Source organism: Zalophus californianus, chromosome 6, assembly GCF_009762305.2.
Source record: "Zalophus californianus isolate mZalCal1 chromosome 6, mZalCal1.pri.v2, whole genome shotgun sequence".
Classification (NCBI taxonomy): Eukaryota; Metazoa; Chordata; class Mammalia; order Carnivora; family Otariidae; genus Zalophus; species Zalophus californianus.
Genome location: NC_045600.1, coordinates 1,828,992 through 1,842,931, shown reverse-complemented (window position 1 = coordinate 1,842,931; position 13,940 = coordinate 1,828,992). Strand labels below are relative to the sequence as shown.

General features: G+C 41.9%; 1 protein-coding gene across 3 annotated transcripts in view; it reads left to right on the top strand.

Annotated features, from left to right (window-relative positions):
- TDRD9 (tudor domain containing 9) overlaps positions 1 to 13,940 on the top strand; it is a 115,184-nt gene that overhangs the window by 44,494 nt on the left and 56,750 nt on the right. For all 3 annotated transcript variants that reach the window (XM_035728297.1, XM_035728298.1, XM_035728296.1), the window contains one exon: positions 8,934 to 9,037. In XM_035728297.1, coding sequence (XP_035584190.1) covers positions 8,934 to 9,037 — 104 coding nt within the window. The remainder of the gene's footprint in view (positions 1 to 8,933; positions 9,038 to 13,940) is intronic.

Sequence of the window (13,940 nt, the reverse complement as noted above, 5' to 3'; positions counted from 1 at the left end):
TGCATGTGGCTGTCCAGTTTTACCAACACCATGTGTTGAAGAGACTCTTTTTTCCATTGGGTGTTCTTTCCTGCTTTGTCGAAGATTAGTTGACCAAAGAGTTGAGGGGTGAGGGTCCATTTCTGGGTTCTTTCTTCTGTTCCATTGGTCTTTGTGTCTGTTTTTGTGCCAGTACCATACTATCTTGATGATTACTGCTAGAAAAGCTTCCATTTTCTGCATAAATGACAAGATGGAAAAACCACAAAAAAGGGAACAAGAGGCAGTACTGACTGCCACGGACCTAATCAGTATGGATATAAGTAAGATTTCAGAATAACGATTATAAAGATACTAGCTGGGCTTGAAAAAAGTATAGAAGACACTAGAGAATCTCTTTCTGGAGAAATAAAAGAACTAAAATCTAATCAGGTCAAAATCAGAAAGTCTGTTAATGACAGGCAATAAAAAATGGAGGCTCTAACTGCTAGGATAAATGAGACAGAAGTGAGAATTAGTGAGATAGAAGACAAAATGATGGAGAATAAAGAAGCTGAGAAAAAGAGAGATAACTACCGGATCACAAGGGGAGAATTTGAGAGATAAGTGATACCATAAAGCAAAACAATATTAGAATAACTGGGATCCCAGAAGAGGAGGAAAGAGAGAGAGAGGGGCAGAAGGTACATTGGAGCAAATTATAGTGGAGAACTTCCCTAATCTGGGGAACAAGACAGGCATTCAAGTCCAGGAGGCACAGAGAACCCCTCAAAATCAATTAAAAAAGGTCAACATCCTGACGTATAATAATGAAACTTGTAAATCTCAGAGACACAGAGAAAACCCTGAAAGCAGCTTGGGACAAGAGGCCCATAACCTACAAGGGTAGAAACATTAGACTAGCAACAGACCTATCCACAGAGACCTGGCAGGTCAGAAAGGACTGGCATCAAATACTCAGGTGCTAAATGAGAAAAATATGCAGCCAAGAATACCTGATCCAGCCAGGATGTCATTCAAAATAGGAGAGAGAAAAAGCTTCCAGGACAAACAGAATCTAAAAGAATTTGCACTAAACCAGCCCTACAGGAAATTTTAAAAGGGATCCTTTAAGCAAAGAGAGAGCCCAAAAGTAACATAGACCAGAAAGGAGCAGAGACAATCTATGGAAACAGTGACTGTGCAGGTAAAATACAATGGCACTAACTTCATATCATTCAGTAGTTACTCTGAGTGTAAACAGGCTCCATGTTCCAATCAGAAGACACAGGCTGTCAGGTTGGATAAAAAAACAAGACCCATCCATATGCTGTCTGCAAGAGACTCATTTTAGACCTAAAAACACTTCCAGATTTAAAGTGAGGTGGAAAACCACTTATTATGCAAATAGACATCAGAAGGAATCTGGGGTGGCAATCCTTATATCAGACAAATTAGATTTTAAACCAAAGACTATAATAAGAGATGAGGAAGGACACTATATCCTACTTAAAGGGTCTATCCAACAAGAAGATCTAACAGTTGTAAATACCTGTGCCCCTAACATGGGAGCAGCCAATTATATAAGCCAATTAATAACAAAATTAAAGAAACACATTGATGATAATACAATCGTAAGGGACTTTTAACACCCCACTCACTGCAATGGACAGATCATCTAAGCAGAAGATTAACAAGGAAACAAGGGCTTTGAATGTCACACGGGACCAGATGGACTTCACAGATACATTCAAAGCATTTCATTTTAAAGCAACAGAATACACATTCTTCTCAATTGCACATGGAACATTCTCTAGAATAGATCACATACTGGGTCAGAAATCAGGTCTCAACTGGTACCAAATGATTGGGATTATTCCCTGCATGTTTTCAGACCACAGTGCTTTGAAACTGGAACTCATTTACAAGAGGAAATTTGGAAAGAACTCATACATGGAGGCTAAAGAGTGTCCTACTAAACCAGGAAATTAAAGAAGGAATAAAAAAGTCATGGAAACAAATGAAAATGAAAACCCAGCAGTATGTTGCAAACCTTTGGTATGCAACAAAGGCCGTCATAAGAGGCAAGTATACAGCAATACAAGCCTTTCTCAAGAATCAAGAAAAGTCTCATACACATCCTAACTTTATATGTAAAGGAGCTGGAGAAAGAACAGCAAATAAAGCCTAAACCCAGCAGGAGAAGAGAATTAGTAATGATTAAATCAATGAAATAGAAACCAAAAGAACAGTAGAATAGATCAGTGAAACTAGGAGCTCGTTCTTTGAAAGAATTAAGATTGGTAAACTCCTGGCCAAGCTTACCAAAAAGAAAAGAGAAAGGACCCAAATAAATAAAATCATGAATGAAAGAGGAGAGATCACAACCAACACCAAAGAAATACAATTATAAGAACATATTATGAGCAACTATATCCCAACAAATTAGGCAGTCTGGAAGAAATGGATGCATTCCTAGAGATGTATAAACTATCAAAACTGAACCAGGATGAAATAGAAAATGGGAACAGACCCATAACCAGCAAGGAAATTGAAGCACTAATCAAAAATCTCCCAACAAACAAGAGCCCAGGGCCAGATGGCTTCCCAGGGGAATTCTACCAAACATTCATTCATTTATTATTATGTTAGTCACCATACAGTACATCATTTGTTTTTGATGTAGTGATCCATGATTCATTGTTTTCATATAACACCCAGTGCTCCAGGCAGTACGTGCCCTCCTTAATACCCATCACTGGGCTAACCCATCCTCCCACCCCCCACCCTCTAAAACCCTCAGTTTGTTTCTCGGAGTCCATAGTCTCTCATGGTTCATCTCTCCCTCCGATTCCCAGCCCCTTCATTTTTCCCTTCCTTCTCCTAATGTCCTCCATGCTCTTCCTTATGTTCCACAAATAAGGGAAACCATATGATAATTGACTTTCTCTGCTTGACTTATTTCACTTAGCATAATCTCCTCCAGTCCCATGCATGTTGATGTAAAAGTTGGGTATTCATCCTTTCTGATGGCTGAGTCATATTCCATTGTATATATGGACCACATCTTCTTTGCCCATTTGTCTGTTGAAGGGCATCTCAGCTCTTTCCACAGTTTGGCTATTGTGGACATTGCTGCTGTGAACACTGGGGTGCATATGGCCCTTCTTTTCACTACATCTGTGTCTTTGGGGTAAATACCCAGTAGTGCAATTGCTGGGTCGTAGGGTAGCTCTATTTTTAATTTTTTGAGGCACTTTCGCACTGTTTTTCAAAGTGGCTATACCAACTTGCATTCCCACCAACAGTGTAAGAGGGTTCCCCTTTCTCCACAACCTCTCCAACATTTATTTTCTTGCCTTGTCAATTTTTGTCATTCTAACTGGTGTAAGGTGGTATCTCAGTGTGGTTTGGGCACAAAAACAGACACATAGACCAATGGAACAGAATAGAGATCCCAGATATGGACCCTCATCTCTGGATGAGAATCTTCGACAAAGCAGGAAAAAATATGCAATGGAAAAAGTCTCTTCAATAAATGGTGCTGGGAAAATTGGACAGCTATATACAGAAGAAAGAAACTCAACCATTCTCTTACTCCATGCACAAAGATAAACTCAAAATGGATGAAAGACAGGAATCCATCAGAATCCTAGAGGAGAACATAGGCAGTAACCTCTTTGACATAGGCCACAGCAGCTTCTTTCAAGACACGTCTCCAAAGGCAAGGGAACAAAAGAGAAAATGAACTTGTGGGACTTCATCAAGATAAAAAGCTTTTGCACAGCAAAGGAAACAGTCAACAAAACAAAGAGGCAACCCATGGAATGGGAGAAGATATTTGCAAATGACACTACAGACAAAGGGCTCATATCCAAGATCTATAAAGAACGTCTCAAACTCAACACCCCAAAAAAACAAGTCAGAAAATGGGCAGAAGACATGAACAGACACTTCTCCAAAGAAGACATACAAATGGCTAACAGACACATGAAAAAATGTTCATCATCATTAGCCATCAGGGAAATTCTACCAAACATTTAAAGAAGAATTTTTCTGAAGCAGTTTCAAAAAGTAGAAATGGAAGGAAAACTTCCAAACTCTTTCTATGAGGCCAGCGTTACCTTGATCCCAAGACCAGACAAAGACCCCACTAGAAAGAATTACAGAGCAATATCCCTGATGAATATGGATGCAAAAATTCCCACCAAGATACTAGCCAGCGGGATCCAACAGTACATTAAAAGGATTATTCAGCACGACCAAGTAGGATTTATTCGTGGACTGCAAGGGTGGTTCAACATCTGCAAATCAGTGTGATACACTATGTAAATAAAAGAAAGGACAAGAACCATATGATCCTCTCAATAGATGCAGAAAAAGCATTTGACAAAGTACAGCACCCTTTCTTGATTAAAATTCTTCACAGTGTAGGGATAGAGGGTACATACCTCAATATCATAAAAGTCATATTTGAAAAGCCCACAGTGAATATCATTCTCAGTGGCGAAAAACTGAGAGCTATCCCCCAAAGGTCAGGAACACACCAGGGATGCCCACTCTCACCACTGTTTGTTCAACATAGTACTAGAAGTCCTAGCCCCAGCAATCAGACAACAAAAGGAAATAAAAGGCATCTAAATAGGCAAAGAAGTCACACTTTCACTCTTTGCAGATGACATGATACTCTATGTGAAAGACCCAAAATACTCCACCCCAAAATTGCTAGAACTCATACAGGAATTCAGCAAAGTGGCAGGGTATAAAATCAATGCACAGAAATCAGAAGCATTTATATACACTAATAATGAGGCAGAAGAAAGAAATTAAGGAGTCGATCCCATTTACAATTGCACCAAAAACCATAAGATAGTTGGGAATAAACCTAACCAAAGAGGCAAAGGATCTGTACTCAGAAAACTATACAACACTCATGAAAGAAATTGAGGAAGACACAAATAAATGGAAAAGCGTTCTATGCTCATGGATTGGAGGAAAAAATATTGTGAAAATGTCTGTGCTACCCAAAGCAATCTATACATTTAGTGCAACCCCTATCAAAATACCATCAACTTTTTTCTCAGAGCTAGAGCAAACAATCTTAAAATTTGTATGGAACCAGAAAGATCCTGAATAGCCAAAGTAATGCTGAAAAAGGAAACCAAAGGGTGGCATCACAGTCCGACTTCAAGCTCTGTTACAAAGCAGTAATCATCTTGTCCTCATTTAAGCAGAACCGAGTCTCTTTCAACTTAAAAACCTCCCTTGTTAGGTCCCATGTTTCTCACAGCTTTGGCCAAACTTTGTCAAAGCACCCAGTGTTTTCTCTGCCTCACGTTCATTGTGGTCTGGCCCCCAGTGCCCCTGCTCTGAGATGGCATTTGCCAGAATCACTAGGGACCTCCTTTAAGTCAAGAGCCCGCAGCCCTGAGCTTAACCTTGACCTCTCTGTAATGTTCAACACTGTTGACCACTTTGATTTTCTTGAAAGTCATCCTACCCTTGGGGCCAGTGTTGCCCTTCTGGTCCTTCTGTTGTCAACTCTGACTTGACCTTTCAACAACCTTTGAAGAGTCCTTTTCATTATTTTCAACTGTTTGTTTTTTTAATTTAATTTTTTTTAAAGATTTTATTATCTGACAGAGACAGCGAGTGTGGGAACACAAGCAGGGGGAGTGGGAGAGGGAGAAGCAGGCTTCCTGCTGAGCAGGGAGCCCGATTCAGGGCTTGATCCCAGGACCTTGGGATCATGACCTGAGCCGAAGGCAGACACTTAACCATCTGAGCCACCCAGGCGCCCCTGTTTGTTGTTTGTTTTTTTAAACAGACCCACCCCACCCTTAGAAAAGTACATAAAAGGTAACTGTGCACTCTGATGGGTCTGTGGAGGGAGCCTCCATGACCTGCAGCCTAAGTCCCGACGTCGAGTGTGGCCCAGCCTGCAGCTCCCTGTACCCCTCCAACCCTCTGCCCTGCAGCAGGGCTTTTGGGGCCTCCCATTTGCAGGTGTGCAGTGACCGTGTAAAGGGATGGTGAGGATGGTGTGAGGCAGGTGGAAATTCCCTTCTTGCTCCCTCTGGGTGCCCAGCTGCCTTGGCCATTGGTTTTCCACCATTTGCAGCGTCCATTCTTGCACACCTCTTGCTCTCCTCCTGGGCTTAGCCGACTGGCCTGGGCAAGGCCGGCTTGTGGTGTGGTGGCAGATGTGTGGGGCCCTGGCCTCCGCGTGGGGCAGAAACACTGGAGCTTCTGCCTCTTCCTGTTGACAGGGTCCTCCACCAGTGCAGGAACAGGTGTCCCCACTTCCACCAGTGTGAATAAAGTGCTTCCCTCCACATTTCTGTCCCTGTCCCCCTGTGTTGTTTTTGTCCAAGCTTTTCGTCTGACAGAATCTGCCTCTGTGCTCTGACCACACTGTGCCATCCAGGAAAGCAGAGGCCTTGTCTCTTGATTGCCTCTGACTCTTGCACGTGGAGGGGGACAAGTTCAACAGTGGTTCGGTAGGTCCATGACCGACTTACTTATATTTCCTTTGTTACCTGTGTGAAGCCTGCTTGGAGAAAGCATGGCTATGTTCAGTATCTTAGCATGGTGTTTAAACAATATTCTTTGGCCTTGGCTTCTAGAACTCTGTGAGTACTTTTGAATTGATGGCATGTCTTTTCTGTGGTTTGTGTGTAGGAAAACAGTTCTAGATGGACCTGAATGCCACATTGGAGTTTGTGAAAATTATACTTTTTTTCTATTTCTATTTCATACAATTGTGTTATGGTTATTATTTGGATAAAGTAGAATATGATTTCAGGTAAAGGTTGAACAATAGGAATGGATTTATTAGGCATGTTTCTTCACAATTACTGATTAAGTAAAAGTCAGTTGTTCATACGTTAATAGGATTGTAATAATAATGAAAAATGGTTTATTACTCTTTGACTTAATTTATTCTAAAAATTGGAAAAAAATTTTGCATTTGTGGCTAAGTTCTTACCACCTGTAGACTTCTGCTGTGTCCTCCACAAAGTCAAATACAATGCCTTGAACATAGTACTTGATAAGTAAAATGATTAAATAAACAAAAAAAAAGCCTTCTTACTCTTGGTGCAAGAAAACCCAATATGGCTATGAAATAGATTTTGTGCAAATTATGTTGTATCTGTTGTGCTGGATATTGTAGAGAGAGTCTTTATTTATTTATTTTTTAAAGATTTTATTTATTTGACAGAGAGAAACACAGTGAGAGAGGGAACACAAGCAGGGGGAGTGGGAGAGGGAGAAGCAGGCTTCCCTCAGAGCAGGGAGCCCGATGTGGGGCTCGATCCCAGGACCCTGGGATCATGACCTGAGCCGAAGGCAGACGCTTAATGACTGAGCCACCCAGGAGCTCCCTCCCTTTTTTTTTTTTTTTTTTTTTAAGATGTAGCAAGAGTCTTATGTAGCGGTGGCTTTGGCCTCATGAAGCTGTCAGCTCAGACAGGTGATGGCTGCTCCATCCAGGGTTTGCTGCTGTGGTTGACCCCCAGCATTCTGCAGACCTGCCTGGAGGGCAGTATTAAATTAGGTGTGCTCAGTTGGGGTTTGTTTTAATACACAATATGGAAAGAGCTGAGATGTCCATCAACAGCTGAATGGATAACGATTTGGTATATAGATACAATGGAATACTACTCAGCCATCAGAAAGGATGAATACTTACTATTTACGTGAACGTGGGTGGAACTAGAGGGTATTGTGCTGAGCGAAATAAGAGAAAGAGAATTATGATTTCACTGATATGCGGAATTTAAGAAACAAAACAGGATCATAGGGGAAGTGAGGGAAAAATAAAATAAGGTGCAGTCAGAGAGGGAGACAAGCCGTAAGAGACTCTCTTTCTTTTTAAAGATTTTATTTACTTATTTGACAGAGAGAGCACAAGCAGGGGGAGCAGCAGAGGGAGAGGGAGAAGCAGGCTCCTTATTGAGCAAGGAGCCCGACATGGGGCTTGATCCCAGGACCCTGGGATCATGACCCTAGCCGAAGGCAGACGCTCAACCGACTGAGCCACCTGGGCGCCCCCATAAGAGACTTTTTTTTTTTTAAGATTTTATTTTATTTTATTTTGACAGACACAGCGAGAGAGGGAACACAAATGGGGGAGTGGGAGAGGGAGAAGCAGGCTTCCCTCAGAGCAGGGAGCCCAGTGCGGGGCTCATTCCCAGGACCCTGGTATCACCATCTGAGCTGAAGGCTTAGGACAGCCACCCAGGCGCCCCACCATAAGAGACTCTCAATCACAGGAAACAAACTGAGGGTCGCTGGAGGGGAGGTGGGGGGGGATGGGGTAACTGGGTGATGGGCATTAAGGAGGGCATGTGATGTAATGAGCACTGGGTGTTATATAAGACTGATGAATCACTAAATTCTACCTCTGAAACCAGTAATACAGTATGTTAATTAATTGAACTTAAATAAAAAAAAAAAAACGTAGTCTAGTGACCTCCCAAACCTTGGCAGATAGATGACACGGTTATATTCATACTGTAAGTTGGCAGATGTACATGGGATATTAGCTGTTCCTGGTCCTCGTGATTATGATGGTGTTGACATACCAGGGCTTGTTGAGGTAGACGCTTGGCAGAGGGGCAGACTGCTGGTGCTGGGATCAGAAACTCCTCTGGGTTCCATACACGTTTGGAACAACTTAATTCTGCCTACAAACTAGATTTCCAGATGGACATTTCCCTTCTGTATGTTTGGCTCCTGACTCCATCCTTGCTCCAGTGATGGGGTCAGGGATGTGTACTAGGACATCCCATGGATATTGGGAGCCTTGAGTAGAGCTTGACACTCAGCAAGTGTTCACATCTTGGCTGAAGATGATAGTCTTTCTGTTGGGGGTATTTGTTACCAGGATACACTAAAGAGAGTCGCCCTTCCAGCCCCAGAACCCCCTTGTCGTGTTCGGATATACCAGCTTTTTCTCTTACTGTGTCTAGCTCCCCCATCGTGTCCTGGAGGAGCCGGTGATTACTAAGGACATATATGAAGTTGCCGTCTCCCTGATCCAGATGTTCGATAACTTGGACATGGAAGAGAGAGGGTAAGAAACACTGCCTGGCAGTGTGCTTGAAGTATGATTTTTAAAAATGTGGTATTCATTTAGACACTTTTTAGTGTTTTTATAATGTTAAGATATAACTGTAGATACTTTTTCCAGTGGTCACTGTATATATTTTAAAACAATGTTAGTACATTGCAATTTTTTTTTTTTTACTGAAAATTTCCACTTTAAAGTAGTAAAAACCAAGTACAGTTTTAAGGCTGACAGTTTTAAAAACCAGAAATCACAGCCTGAAGAGAGAGTGGTTTCCAGACGTGCTGAGTTCTGCCACTCCTAGTCTGAGGCAAAATGGAAGGGACCAGGCTAGGAGGAGCTGTTGGGAGCCTTTCTTTACCTTTGTTTGTGTTTGTTCAGAAGGTATGCTCCTGACTCACAGCAGGCTCCTTTGTCATCTAGTCTTCCACTCCTATGTTTAGGTGGACCCTTGAAACCTGGAACCTGTTTTTCCTTAGGAACAACTTGAGGTTATAAGGGGTGGTTAGATCTGTAATTTAACAAATGCACTGCTTTCTGAACCTTTCTGCGCTCATTTTACTACAGTTCCTAAATAGAGTTTATCTGTCATAACGATGGACGCCGAGGACGTAGAGTCCCCCTGCTCACGACAGCCGGAGCGTGAGTGTGGGTAGCTGCTGGTCTTACAGGCCTGACACGCATGCTCTTGCCTCTCTCCTTGTGCTGCTAGTTGCTGAGTATAAACACCTGTAAAGTGTGAGGTCACTCGAGCTCTTCCGTTCCCCTGGAGCTTGGCCTGACAGTGGGTCGCTGTAAGCTGGTCGCCGGCCCCTCGCCCCTCCAGCTGCTGCACTTGTGGGTATTGTGGCTGTGTTTCCGAGCTCCCACCGGTGTCTGTTATGTTTATGTTGTCCGTGTGTTTTGATTTACCCAACATATATCATTTGATTTACTCATTATTCTGTCTTACATCTTAGACTTTCCTTAGATCATTTTCATTCTTCCTAAAGTATATCTTCCTAAAGTTTTTTTAAGAGTCTGTTGGTAAATGTTCTTAGTTTTTATTTTGCCAAAAATGTCTTTATTTGAGTCTCATTTTTTTTAAAAGATTTTATTTATTTGAGAGAGAGAAAGAGAGAGAGCATAAGAGGGGAGAGGGTCAGAGGGAGAAGCAGATGTGGGACTCGATCCTGGGACCCCAGGATCATGACCTGAGCGAATGCAGACGGTTAACCAACTGAGCCACCCACGTGCCCCTTTCACTCATTCTTGAAATAGTTTTGTTAGGTGTAAAATGTAGGTGGTTCTTTCTCTCTTTATTTCTGCTTTTTCTGATTTTTTCATTTAAATAACTTTAGTGAGATGTAATTTGCATACATTAAATACAACCATTTTTATTTTTCCTTCTGTATTTTGATGATGTTTTCCCAGAGTCTGGCTTCTCTTATTGCAGTGAGAAGTCACCTTTTGGTCTCACCCCTCCTTGTAGGAATATCTGCCTTTTGGCTCCGGCTGACTTTCAGCCAGGCTCTTACTCTTGGAGAACTATGGTGTGACTTCTGCAAGTAGGTGGGGGTTACTCTTTGCTGATCTTGCTTCAGGTTCGGCGGGCTCATGGAGTGGGAACATTGGTGTTTCTGAAGCTGCCTGACAACCTTTCATCCAGTAGAGTGAGCTTTCACTGACGATCCTACCACATGGGTGGTGGTCTAATGTAATCATTTGTTTTTACTGCCTGGGATTATTCTATAAAGAAGAATTTCCCTTTTATTACCCTGCTTCTTCTCTCTCTCTTTCTTTTAATATCACAGTGGACTCATGGATTTTTTTCCTTTAAAAGAGACTTTATTTTTTAGAGCAGCAGTTTTAGGTTCACAGCAATATTGAGAAAAGCACAGAATTCCCATATACCCGTTCCCTGACACATGTACAATGTCCCCATCTTGCACTGGAGTCCTACCTTTGTTTTAAATGACACATCATTATGACCCACAGGCCATAGTTTACTTTAGGGTTGTATACTTTACTTTACTGTTGGCGTTGTATGTTTTACGGGTTTTGACAAGCTTATGACAGCGCATATCCACCATTATAATACCATGCAGAATAGTTTTACTGCCCTCAGATCCTCTGTGCTCTGCCTGTTCGTCCCTGCTCCCCACCCCCTGTAACCCATGTCAGCCTTCTTAATGTCTCCATAGTTCTGCCTTTTTCAGGGTTTCATGGAGTTGGGAATCATACATACGCAGTCTTTTCAGAGGGGCTTTTCCCCCTTAGTAATATGCATGTAAGTTTCCTCCATGTTTTTTCATGGCTTGATGGCTCATTTCTTCTTAGCGCCAAACAGCATTCCTTCATCTGGATGGACCGCAGTTTATTTCTCCATTTACCTACTCAAGGACATCTTGGTTGCTTCTAAGTTTGGGCAATTTGAATAAAGCTATTGTAAATATCTGTGTGCAGGTTTTGTGTGGACATGTGTTTTCAACTCCTTTGGGTAAATGGAGCATGATTGCTTGATCATGCAACGCAAGTATGTTTAGTTTTGTAAGAGATCACCTAATTGGGGTGCCTCGGTGGCTCAGTTGGTTAAGCATCTGCCTTCAGCTCAGGTCATGATCCTGGGGTCCTGGGATCGAGCCTGAGTTGGGCTCCCTGCTCAGCAGGAAGCCTGTTTCTCCCTCTCCCTTTGCCCCTCCCCTTGCTTATTGGCACTCTCTCTCAATCTCTCAAATAAATAAATAAATAAATAAAATCTTAAAAAAAAACAAACACTTAAATGTCTTCCCCTGTGGCTGCACCATTTCACATTCCCCACAGTGAATGAACGAGAGGCCCTGTTGCTGCATATCTGCACTGGCATTTGGTTTTGCCGGCGTTCTGGATTTTGGCTGCTCCATTTTGTTTGGTTACTGTCAGAGTGTTGTGAATTACGACCTTCAGCATTATATTGTCCCCTTCTTTGTCTTGCTTATTAATGCTGTGGGTCTGAATTCTACTTTGTCATGTTTCAAGATTGAAACCCCTACTTTCTTTTTATCTTTGTCTCTAAAACCTTTGCCATCCCTTTATTTTCATTCTTTTTTAAAAAAGATTTTAATTTATTTGAGAGCGCTCAAGCAGGGGAAAGGGGCAGAGGGAGAGAGACTCTGAAGCAGACTCTGCTGAGCACAGAGCCTGACGTGGGGTTAGATCTCAAGACTGCAGGATCGTGACCTGAATTGAAACCAAGAGTTGGACGCTCAACTGACTGAGCCACCCAGGCACCCCTTCTTATAGTCTGTTTTAGAACATTTTCATCATCTCAAAAAGAGACCATGACCCTTTTGCTGTCTTCCCTCATCCTTCCCCTTCACCCCCAGCTCTAAGTAACCAACTAGTCAACTTCCTGTCTCTGTAGATTTCCCTATTCTTGACCTTCATATGAATGGAATCTGATCTTTGGTGACTGACTTCTTTTATTTACTGTAAGTTTTCAAAGTTCATCCATGTTGTAGCATATGTCAGTATTTTATTCCTTTTTATGGATGAATAGTACTCGATTGTATGGATATACCACATCTTGTTTATCCACTTGTGTAGTGGTAGTGATTTAGGTTCTCTTTTTCTTTTTGGCTTTTGTGAATCATGTTGCCGTGAAAGTTTATGTGCAAGTACTTGTGTGGACATTCTTCTTGTGTATATACCTAAGAGTGGAATGGCTGAGTCCTACAGTCACTCTGTGTGACCATTTGAGGAAGTGCCAGACTGTTTTCCAGAGCATCTGCATCATTCTGCATTGCTGCCAGCACCTCAGGAGGGTCCTGACTTCTGCACACCCTTGCCGCTGCTGCTTGACACCTGAGCTTCGCTTGTAGCCTTCCTAGTGCATATGAGGTGGTATAGTGCAAGGTGGTTTCGATTTACAGTTCCCTAATGACTAGTGATGCTGAATGTTTTTTTTTTTTACCATTTTTTTATTATTATGTTAATCACCATACATTACCTCATTAGTTTTTGATGTAGTGTTCCATGATTCATTGTTTGCGTCTAACACCCAGTGCTCCACACAGGACGTGCGCTCTTTAACACCATCACCAGGCTGACCCGTCCCCCCAACTTTGCATTCCTCGGGTAAGTCCCACTTGGTCATGGTCTGTAATTCTTTCCATGTGTTGCTAGTTGGATTTGGTTTGCTAATATTTTGTTGAGGATTTCTGCATTCATATTTGTAAGAGATCTTGGTCTGTGGTTTTCTTGTGATGTCTCTGGTTTTGGTGTCAGAGTAATACTGACCTCATAAATTAAGTTGGGAAATGTTTCATTTTTTTGGAAGTTTGTGAAGAATTTGTATCAATTGTGAAGAATTTGTATCAATTCTTTGAATGTTTGGTAGAATTCAGCTCTGGGCTTTCTTCATGGGTAGTTTTGAAATGATCAATCCCATCTCTTTTCTTTGTTGTAGGTCTATTCAGATTGTTTTTTTTTTTCTTGCGTCAGTTTCAGTAGTTTGTGTCTTTTTAGGAATCTGTCCATTTCATGTCAACTCTCTACTTCATGGGTGTAAAATTGTCCATATTACTCCTCTATAATCTTTCTTATTTCTGTAAAGTGAGTAGTAATGTCCTCTCATTTCTGATTCTGTCTAGTATTTTGAATCTTCTCTCTTTTCCTCTTGTTTAAACTAGGTAAAGATTTGTCCATTTCATTGATTTTTTTTTTTTTTCTAAGACCCAGTTTGGCTTTTGTTGATTTTTCTCCTTTGTTTACTTTCTCTATTTTATTAGTTTTCACTCCAGTCTTTATCATTTCTTGGAGGAGCCAAGCAGCAACAATCCAGGCTGTGTCTGGGAACAGTAACTGCAGAGGAGGAGAAAAGTTGTGGGGGTGAGCTGGGCACTGCAACACAGAGGCTCCGGGCCCCTGTCTGTTCCTGCCAGCCCTCTTG